The 9,325-nt window shown below is 65.1% G+C and overlaps 2 protein-coding genes across 3 annotated transcripts; one reads left to right on the forward strand and one right to left on the reverse strand.

Moving 5' to 3' along the window:
• Window positions 1–53: 53 nt before the first annotated feature.
• Window positions 54–4,102, reverse strand: POLR3D (RNA polymerase III subunit D). Of its 2 annotated transcripts, none has more exons than XM_088179889.1 (9): window positions 3,277–4,102; window positions 2,484–2,649; window positions 2,294–2,337; window positions 1,829–1,974; window positions 1,611–1,735; window positions 1,363–1,534; window positions 1,032–1,279; window positions 695–847; window positions 54–478 (listed from the first exon to the last, which is right to left on the reverse strand). In XM_088179889.1, the coding sequence occupies exons 1-9, from the start codon at window positions 3,315–3,317 to the stop codon at window positions 356–358; spliced, it is 1,218 nt and encodes a 405-aa protein (XP_088036015.1). In that variant the 5' UTR covers window positions 3,318–4,102; the 3' UTR covers window positions 54–355. The 2 variants fall into 2 exon arrangements, with proteins under 2 accessions (XP_088036015.1, XP_088036014.1); XM_088179888.1 differs by having other exon boundaries at window positions 1,611–1,738.
• A 75-nt stretch (window positions 4,103–4,177) lies between these two features.
• On the forward strand, window positions 4,178–8,740 carry PHYHIP (phytanoyl-CoA 2-hydroxylase interacting protein). The gene is made up of 5 exons (XM_014892920.2): window positions 4,178–4,352; window positions 5,412–5,595; window positions 6,302–6,476; window positions 7,138–7,255; window positions 7,377–8,740. Exons 2-5 carry the CDS (start codon window positions 5,431–5,433, stop codon window positions 7,909–7,911), a joined length of 993 nt encoding a protein of 330 aa, XP_014748406.2. The 5' UTR covers window positions 4,178–4,352; window positions 5,412–5,430; the 3' UTR covers window positions 7,912–8,740.
• The last annotated feature ends 585 nt before the right edge of the window (window positions 8,741–9,325 follow it).

Here is a 9,325-nt window from a genome sequence, read left to right on the forward strand (position 1 = left end):
CCCAGGGAAACCCCAAGGCCTTTCAGGGGTCAGTAGAGGTGACAGCACAACACTAAGCAGCCCCACACAGGGGGAAAAAAGGTTTTATTCCAGGATTTTCCCCCAAGACATGTGTCCTGCTCCCACCAGCGTGTCCACAGAGCTGGGGGACACACCACGGTCCCAAACACCCCGAGATCCCCGTTTGGCACTGGGGGGAAGCCACCGGTTTGGGGGACACAGCCGGACACCCTGCAGGGCTGGAAGGAGGTGAGAGCTGACTTTGCACCCACACCTGCACGAGCCCCCTCCCCACGACCCAAAGGCACATCTGAGGGGGCTGAGGGTCCATCCCTGGGGGTTGGGACCCCCTGGGCTACCGGTGCCGGTGCTCCAGGAGAGCCTCGAAATCCGGGGAGCAGACGAGCTTGTGCCGCACGTGGCCCAGCACAATCATCTCGCCTGTCCGGTTGTCCCCGATGCCGACGGACACCAGCTCCTGTTCCACGAGGGAGAAACACTCATGAGCCCCCCAATGCCACAGGAATCCCTGGGAGATTCCAGTGCTGAGCCTGGAGATGTCCCCAGAGGGGATCAGCAGGATCCATCCCCACTGTTATCACAGGGAAGGGATGCCCAAGAGCCAGCACGATCCCCTGGGGGTTATTTTGGGGTGAAATCCCCCCCAGATGGGGTCTCAGTGTCCCTTCCATACCTGTAGGAAGGAGCAGGGGGTGCCCATGGTCACATCCAGGGTCACCTTGCCCAGCACCAGCTGCACTTTTCCCGATTTTCGGATGAGCAGCTTCCCCACCTGTCCCTCGGGGAGGTCAGCCAGGGTGCAGGTGTTCTCTGCCTGCTTCGCCTCCTGCCATGGCACAGCGGGATTGGGATCACAGCATGGGATTGGGATCACCCCAAGGGATTGGGACCACAGCACGGGACACCATGGGTCGGGAGGAACATCCTCATGGGCTTAGGAGAGACCACACCACAGGAGGGGAGCAATCCCACCCCAGGATGAGGAGACACCCCCTCCTGAGAGCCCCTACCTGGCTCTTCTCCTGCTTCACCACCACCACCTGCCCGTCCTCGTTGTGCAGCTCGGATTTGATGGGTTTGGAGTCGTGGGTGGGGGGCTGGCCGGGCAGTGTGTCGGGGAGCTGCAGGAACACCAGCTCCTCCTCAGCTGCCAGGCTCAGCCTCTGCAGCAGCTCAGCTGCTGACACATCCTGGGGGAATCCAGGCGGGCCCTTGGGCTGTGCTGGCTTGGGATCCTCCTCACACGGCTCTTCCTTCACTGCAGAGGTAGTGAGTGGGCATGGAGAAAAGGGGGACACCCCCAGCTTGTCCCTGCTGTGTCCCCAACCCAGCCCAGCCCACCTTTCACCGCTGGTGGGTCCAGCTCCATCTTCTCCTCCTTGGACCCAGGGAGCCATGGCTGGGTGTCCTCCTGCTCTGCCATCTCCTCCTTGAAGAGCCATCCTGAGTTGGCCAGGGGCAGCTGCACCGGCTTGTTCCGGATGTCATTCTTCAGCCCGGGGTCATCCAGGAACTGTGGGGACAGCAGGGGACACTCAGCACCACCCCAGTGACACCAAAGCCACCCCCTTTCCTTGCTGCCCACTGACATCGTCCTTCTGCAGCATCCGCAGGATCTGCTTTGTCTCCTCGTCTGTCTCCCGCTTCTCCTTTTTGATGTTGATGATGTGGGAAGGGCCAAAGTCGGACATGTCCACGGTCTTGTCCCAGGAGCCTGCTGGGGGACACAGGAGCAGCCCAGGGTCACCCCAAGTGAGACAATCCCCCCCCCCAAAAAAAACAACAAACAGAAGGAAGCACCCCTTACCTTTCTTCTTCATCATTTCAGCAGGGCCCTGCTCGAAGATGGAGTGGGACTGGATGACCTCGGGCCGACCCCGGCCCCGGCCGTGCCCATCCCGCTGCCTCTCCCGCTCCTTCTTCTCCTTCTTGACCGTCACGTCCTCCCGGGGCCTGCGGGGCAGGCAGGGGGAACATCACCCCCAGCCCTGCCCCAAGCCCCTCCCAGGACATGGATATTTTTGGAAGGAACTTCTGGACATCACCCGGAGATATTTGTGTGGATATTTAAGACGTTTCCATGGATATTTGGGATATTTATATGATCAATGGGATCCCCTCTCAATCCTCCCTTTTCCCGACCAACTCAGCCCAGTTCCCACAGTCTCTCCTCCTCAGAGGAGACCCCAAATCATCCCTGTGCCCCACCGGGGACCCCTCTGCCGGCAAATCTGCCCCTGGCCCCTCTGGAAACAATCCCAAAGCCACTCACTCCTCCTTGATCTTCCTGCTGATGATGTTGGGGGTGAAGGTTTTCTATGGGCAAGAACAGAGAGAAAAAAGTCATTCCCAAAAACCCCCTCGGGGTCTCTCACCACCCACCCCCAGCCTGGGGTCCCCAAAGCCTCTCTGGGTCAGGACATTGGCTGACCCCAATTTGGGTAGGGGGGGTTGGGACTCACCTTTTTGACACCCCCCAGGGTGAGGTCTCGGGAGCGGATGGAGGGCAGGCGGCCCGGGCTGAGGGGAGGGGCTGCGGGGCGTCTGCCCAGCACCCCCCGAGCCCCCGGGAGCCCCGGCCGGAGGCTGCCCGGGGACCCGGAGCTGCCAGAGCCCCCCTCGGCCATCCTGTGGGGAGGGGGCACGCTCAGGGACACCTGAGGGGCTCAGGGGGGGGTCCTGCACCCCCAAACAAAGCTCAGTCATACACCCACCCCAATAATGAACCCCCTGCGTCCCCAAATAGGGTCCACGTGTAGCCCCCTCCCCAAGTGGGTCGTGTCTCCCCTGCACCTCCAGGACCCTTTTGTCCCCCGTCTCCAGGGGTCTCAGTACCCCCCCATACACCCCCAAACAGGACCCATTTGTCCCGTCCTCCCCAGGGGTCTCACCATCCCCCTGCTCCGCCATCCCAAAGGGTCTCGGTTCCCCCTCATTCCCCTCAGGACCCCCTCGGCCCCACTCCTTAGGGGTTCAGACCCCCATTACCCACTCACGCCCCCAAAACCCATTCTCAGCCCCCTCCTCACGGGCCTCAGGCCCCCCTGCGCCCCCTCCCCAGGGGTCTCAGCCCCCTCCCTGTCCCCTTTTACCCACTCTCACCCCTCTCCCCAGCATTCCCACCTCCCTATACACCCCAAACAGGACTCACTCTCCCCCCGCTCCCCAGGGCTCTCATCCCCCTCCTCGAACCCCTCAGGACCCTCTCGACCCCCCCAAAAATCCTCCCCCCTCCCCCGCCACGCCACCCCTTACCCTGCCCGGGCAGCCACGGGCTCGCCGCCCCCACTGCGCATGCGTCACGCACGGCGCGCCCTTCCTGGGGCGACGCTGCCGCCGCCATCTTTGCTGAGGGCACGGCGGGTTTGCCAATGAGCCGCCATCTTTGTGGTTGGCATTGCCCAGAACTATGTGAAGGCGACGGCGCCATCTTTTTGACGGGCAGTGCCCGGTTCTCCGGACTGGGCACAGGGGGCAGCGCTGGGGGGGACATTTTGGGGGGGGTTACTCAGCCCTTCATTTAATACCCTCACGGGATTCCTGCAGTGCAAACACCTCCCCCAGGGTCCTCTGCAGCCCCACAGCCAGCCGGGCACCCCCACAGAGGGGGTTCATGCGTGGGCACCCCTCGCAGAAATTTGGGGGCAATGAGGTTTTTGGGATGCTCTCCCACCCGACCACCCGAAAGGAGCTTTGTCCTTCCAAGAAGGATGTTCACTACGTGCAAAACAAAAAGTCCATCCGTCCTCCCCCCTTGGGCTCTGCACCCCGATTCCCGCGGAGGTCCTGTGTGGGTACCAGCATTCCCACGCACCACATCCATCCCATTTTTGGGGCCGGGAGGGGGGTGTCCTTGTTGTCCTGCAAGCGGCACAACCGGGACATCCCCCCCTCCCCGGGTCCCAAAAATTGAGGGGAGCAGGCAGAACCTGCCCACCACCCACCCCCAATCTGCACCCACATCCCACTCTGCCTCCATCACCTGACGCCGCACGCATCCCTCCATCCCATTGGCAGAACCGGGAGGTTTTTCCTTCCTCCCCCTTCTCTCCCAGCTCCTTGGATATCTATTTTTCCCATTTTTTTTTTTTTCCTCTCCCTCCTCTGGAGGGTGTTTGCTATTTCCGAGCTGGCTGGGAGGATCCCAGTCGCATCAGCCGCAGGCAGCGACGCGGCATCGCCGGGTACCACTGCGATCCCTCCGGCATCCTCCGTCCTTCCCGCTTGGATCAGCCCCGCCGGGGCTCTCTGTCCTGCCCTCCCTTCCCATCTCCTGCCCTGCCGCTCCACCGGCATCCCCGCGCCTCCCGGCAGCCCCCCGGCACGGCCAGGTAAGGGCCTCACCGGCACCGTGACACCGGAGCAGCCACCAAATGCCGGTGGCATCGGGGCGACATCCCCATGGCATCGCTGAGGGATGCTCGGGGGTGGCAGGGGGGACACGGTGGGGGCACGGCATCGCTGAGGGCTGTTAGGGGACATGAGGTGTTGGGGACACGGGGACACGGTGACACGGTGACACGATCCAGCTGGAACAATCCCGGTGCAGAATTCCTGCGCCACCGCCGGGCACGGGAATGGGGCAGTGAGGTGGCACCTTGTCCCCAGCGCGGTGACCTTCTGCCGTGCCCGAGGGCTTTGGCGAGGGGAACGCGCGGGGTGACAGCGGCTTTGGGGTGCCTGGGGGTGCAGGAGGAGGGGGGCTGGGGGGTCTGCGCAGATGGGGGGGACACGTGGCCGTGGGTGGCCGTGGGTGCCAAGTGACGGGGACACACACACGGCTGAACCCGGCGTGGGTGGCCGTGGGCACACGGGGCGGGGGGGTGGTGGTGGCACGTTGGCACCCCCGCGGAGCCACGGCTGCCCCCGCACAAAGCCGGGGTGAATTGTGGGGGTCACCCTCCCATCCAGCCCCCCTCGGAGCACCCCCCCATTCCCGTGCCGTGGATGTGACTCCGTGTCCCCCCTCCGAGGGCATCGCCCACCCCCAGAGCGCCTTCCCGAGGCGCAGGGAAACTGAGGCACGGGCCGGGGCAAAGGCGGATCCAGCTTTTCCAGTGCCTGCGTCCAACCCTCCCCTCTCTCCCAGCAACTCCCTCGGCTCTCCCCTTGTTTTTCTTTCCCCACCCGGTGTTGAGCAAACCCCGAAACGCCCGCTGGCGTCGCGCCGGGGCCCCGCGGCACCCGGGGGAGCGGCCGGGGCCCCCGCACCCGACCGGGCTTGTTCCCGGCGTCCCGCTGCCTGCTCCTGCCTGCGCTGCCTATTCCTGGCTCCCGGCCGCTTTTCCACCCCGGTGCCATCTGCTCCGCCGCGGGCGGCCTTGGCAGCTGCCGACGTGGGCAGCGAGAGGGGGCTCGGCACCCCCAAAACCCCCGCGCTGTGCCCGCAGGAGCTCAGCCCCTCCGGCCATGGAGCTGCTCTCCACCCCCAAAAACATCGAGATCAACAACATCACCTGCGATTCCTTCCGCATCTCCTGGGCTATGGAGAAGGGGGACCTGGAGAGGGTCACCCACTACTTCATCGACCTCAACAAGAAGGAGAACAAGAATTCCAACAAGTTCAAGCACCGGGTGAGCCGGGGGAGGACGCGGGACCCCCTGCCCGGGGAGAGGAGACGGGGTCGGGAGGGAGGAACTGGCTTTTAGCCCTCTCTAGTGCTGAATTTGGGTCATTCCCCTCACGGGACACGCTGGCGGAGAGGACTGCGATGGGGATCGGGGGGTGACGGACCCCGCTGAGCCCCCGCGGGGGAGCTGAGCTGCTCCTGCTCCCCCTCCCCGTGCTGCGAGTCACTAATTCGGGCCGTTTTTAGCAGCGCCGTTGCCACGGTGATGCTATTTAATGTTTAACATTATTTTTTTTCTCTCCTCCCCAATAATAAGGGGTGGGGGGGTGGGGGGTGGGATATTTTTTTCCCCTCTATCTCCCGACTTCAGCATCCGCCGTTGCCACAGAAACGGCTCTGCACTGCGGAGCTGCTCCGTGGCCTATTGACACCGCGAGATGCCACCGGGAGCGGGGGGTCCCCGAGACCACCCCCACCTTGGGGACCCCGCGTCCCCTTCGCAGCTGGGACATGTTTGGGGCAGAACTGTGGGGACAATGCGGGGGGGGGGAAGCCCGAGACGTGTCACCACGGTGTTTTGGGGGGGGTCTCGATGGATATTTTGGGGTGTGTGGTACCCGGCAGCATCCCCGCCGCACGGGGCGGGGGGGCGGGGCGGGGGTCTGGGGCGGGGGGATGCTGTCCCTCCTGACCCTCAGCACTCGGCACAGGATGTCCCCACCAAGCTGGTGGCCAAGGCGGTGCCGCTGCCCATGACGGTGCGGGGCCACTGGTTCCTGAGCCCCCGCACCGAGTACAGCGTGGCCGTGCAGACGGCGGTGAAACAGAGCGACGGCGAGTACCTGGTGTCCGGCTGGAGCGAGACCGTGGAGTTCTGCACCGGGGGTGAGCGGGACCGGAGCGGCCCGGAGCCGGGAGGGACCATGGGGGCGTTCCCGGGAGCCCGGAGAGGGGATGGGGGCGATCGCAGGAGCCGGGAGATGGGAGGAGGACGGGGGCGATGCTGGGAGCCAGGAGGGAGGACGGGATTGATGCCTGGAGTCAGGAGATGGGACGGGGGATGGAGACTATCCCGGGAGATGGGAGGAGGATGGAGGCGATGCTGGGAGGATGAGGAGGACAGGGGAGGGAGTTGGGTGGCAGGAGGGAGGATGGCGTTGATGCCTGGAGCTGGGAGATGGAAAGGGGAAGAGGGCAACGCCTGGAGCTGAGAGGGAGGACGGGGATGATGCCAGGATTTGGGAGCAGGGAGGGAGAACAGATGGAATCCCAGGAGCTGGGAGCAAGAGGGTCTCAGTGCTGGGAGCCACGAGGGAGATCGGGGGCGATGTCGGGAGCCACGAGGGGCCAGCTCCGGGAGGATGGGGGGAAATTTTGGGAGCTGGGAGCCCGGAGGAGGACGGGGGCGATGCCGGGAGCTGGCACAAGCCGGGCCGGTTGGAGCGGCAGCTGATGAGTGGGAGGCAGGAGGTGCGGGGAGCTGCGGGCAGGGATGGGCTGCTGCAGGGGGATGGAGACGCCCTGATGTCCCCGTACCTGTCCCCAGACTACGCCAAGGAGCACCTGGCCCAGCTGCAGGAGAAAGCGGAGCTGATCGCCGGCCGCATGCTGCGCTTCTCCGTCTTCTACCGCAACCAGCACAAGGAGTATTTCCAGCACGTCAGGTACCCCCAGCCCCATTCCCCACGCTCCCCGCTCCCAGAGCGCATTCCCTGACCCTGCCTCTGCCTGTCTGTGTGTCCCTCCTCCTTCTCCTCCTCCTCCTCCTCCTCCTCCTCGTGGCAGGATGCACTGCGGGAACGTGATGAAGCCGTCGCTGAAGGACAACAGCGGGAGCCACGGCTCGCCCACCAGCGGGATGCTGCACGGCATCTTCTTCAGCTGCAACACCGAGTTCAACACCGGGCAGCCCCCCCAGGACTCGCCCTACGGCCGGTACCGCTTCCAAATCCCGGCCCAGCGCCTCTTCAACCCCAACACCAACCTCTACTTCGCGGACTTCTACTGCATGTACACCGCCTACCACTACGTCGTGCTGGTCCTGGCGCCCAAGGGCTCCTCCGGGGATCTCTTCTGTCGGGAGCGCCTTCCCCAGCTGGACATTTCCTCCAACAAGTTCCTGACGTGCTGCGTGGAGGAGGGCGAGCTGGTGTACCGCCACGCCCAGGACAGCATCCTGGAGGTCATTTACACGGAGCCGGTGGACCTGAGCCTCGGCGTGCTGGGGGAGATCAGCGGCCACCAGCTCATGAGCCTCTCCACCGCCAACGCCAAAAAGGACCCCAGCTGCAAGACGTGCAACATCAGCGTGGGGCGTTAAGGGGCGAGAGAGGGCAGGGCCGGGCAGGGGGATGGCTGCTCGCCTCGGGGGCTTCTCCCACGGACGCTGGTGGGTGGAGGACATGGCTGGGCTCGGGGAATCCGGGAGGTGCCCCGAGGAAGGAGCCGGCGGGATGCTGGCGCAGCAAGGAGGCAGAGCCCGCGCCGCTGTGCGCCCCGAGGGAGGAAGCCTTCATCTCCTGGACTGGCCGACCAGCAGCATCCTCGCTGGCGTGAGCCCCGAGCTCTGCCCTGCTCCGCGCAGCCGCTGCGGGACCCCCCCTCCCTTCCCCTCCGGTGTCCCCCGCATCCCCCCCACCCCAGGTTCACGCAGCTCTCAGGGAGCCCCGGCCCTGCCAGCCGGGACTGGGGCTCCCCGGCCACTCCAGGGGGGTTCAGGGAGATGTTGGAAGCACCCCCCGGTTTTGAACTGCTCCCGGGGACGGGGGGGTGCTCAGACAGAGACCCCCACTCCTGCCGGCGAGGGGCTGCAGTGGTGCGGGGGACCCTGGGCTTGCCCCCGCGTCCTGTCCCTCTCTGCTCTGCCATCCTGCACCTCCCGAATCCCCGGCCCCGCGGCCCCGGAGGCAGCCGGAGGAGCCGGGGAAGGGGAGAACGGATCTGAAGGCCCCCCCCCATCCCCGTGCCCCCCCCAAACCCGCCGCCCCCCGCATGAGCCGTCGGCAGCATGGCGCTTGCGTGTGGCCCCCCCGGGGTGCCCGCCCCCCGTCTCTGTGTCCCCCCTGCACGCTGTACAACAACCGGCTCCCCGTCCCCGAGCATCCCTGTGCTGTGCTGGAGGTGTTTCAATAAACTCTGTGCGGTCGCCACCGGCCGTGTCACGCGCCTCTGTCCCCCACGGGACCCCAAAAAGTGGCTCGGACACCCCCCAGCTCAGGGGAATGAGGGATGGGACTGGGAGGGGACAAGGTGGCCCTCGCCAGCTCTCAGGAAAGTTCAGGTTGGTTGGGCCTTCCTGGAGATCACCAGGTCCATCCCAGCTGCCCAGGCAGGGTCACCTGGATCAGGCGACATAGGAGCACATCCAAGTGGCTTTGGAATGTCGCCAGAGAGACTCCACCCTTCCCTGAGGTTGTCCCACTGCTCCGCCACCCTTCACGGAAAGAAGTTCTTCCTCGTGTTGAGGTGGAACTTCTGTTTTTGTTTAGGGCCATCACTCCTCGTCCTGTCACTGAAAAGTTCCCCGAACTCCACACCCCTTTTCCACCACGGAGACTGAAAACCCCTCTGGATGAAAACCCCCGGTGCCCACCCCAGTTCGGCCCTTGCAGATCATCCCAGCCCTGGCCCAAACAGGGAAGAGGAGCCTCCCCACGGCACCAGCAGCGAGCACGGGATGCAGGAGGGGTCGAGGCACGTGGGAGCACGCGGTGGGCGCGGGGGCCGTGTCACAG

Source organism: Sturnus vulgaris, chromosome 28, assembly GCF_052056855.1.
Source record: "Sturnus vulgaris isolate bStuVul1 chromosome 28, bStuVul1.hap1, whole genome shotgun sequence".
NCBI classification, from domain to species: domain Eukaryota; kingdom Metazoa; phylum Chordata; class Aves; order Passeriformes; family Sturnidae; genus Sturnus; species Sturnus vulgaris.

What these genes read in the sequence shown, in the direction of transcription:
- POLR3D (XM_088179888.1), bottom strand. Translation starts at nt 3,317, where the DNA reads ATGCGCAGTGGGGGCGGCGAGCCCGTGGCTGCCCGGGCAGG. An exon ending in TGAAATGATGAAGAAGAAAG is followed by an intron (nt 1,739 to 1,828) that starts GTAAGGGGTGCT and finishes TGTGTCCCCCAG; the next exon opens with CAGGCTCCTGGGACAAGACC. An exon ending in CCCCCTGCTCCTTCCTACAG is followed by an intron (nt 479 to 694) that starts GTATGGAAGGGA and finishes CTCGTGGAACAG; the next exon opens with GAGCTGGTGTCCGTCGGCAT.
- PHYHIP (XM_014892920.2), top strand. Translation starts at nt 5,431, where the DNA reads ATGGAGCTGCTCTCCACCCCCAAAAACATCGAGATCAACAACATCACC. An exon ending in CCAACAAGTTCAAGCACCGG is followed by an intron (nt 5,596 to 6,301) that starts GTGAGCCGGGGG and finishes CACTCGGCACAG; the next exon opens with GATGTCCCCACCAAGCTGGT. An exon ending in CGTGGAGTTCTGCACCGGGG is followed by an intron (nt 6,477 to 7,137) that starts GTGAGCGGGACC and finishes ACCTGTCCCCAG; the next exon opens with ACTACGCCAAGGAGCACCTG.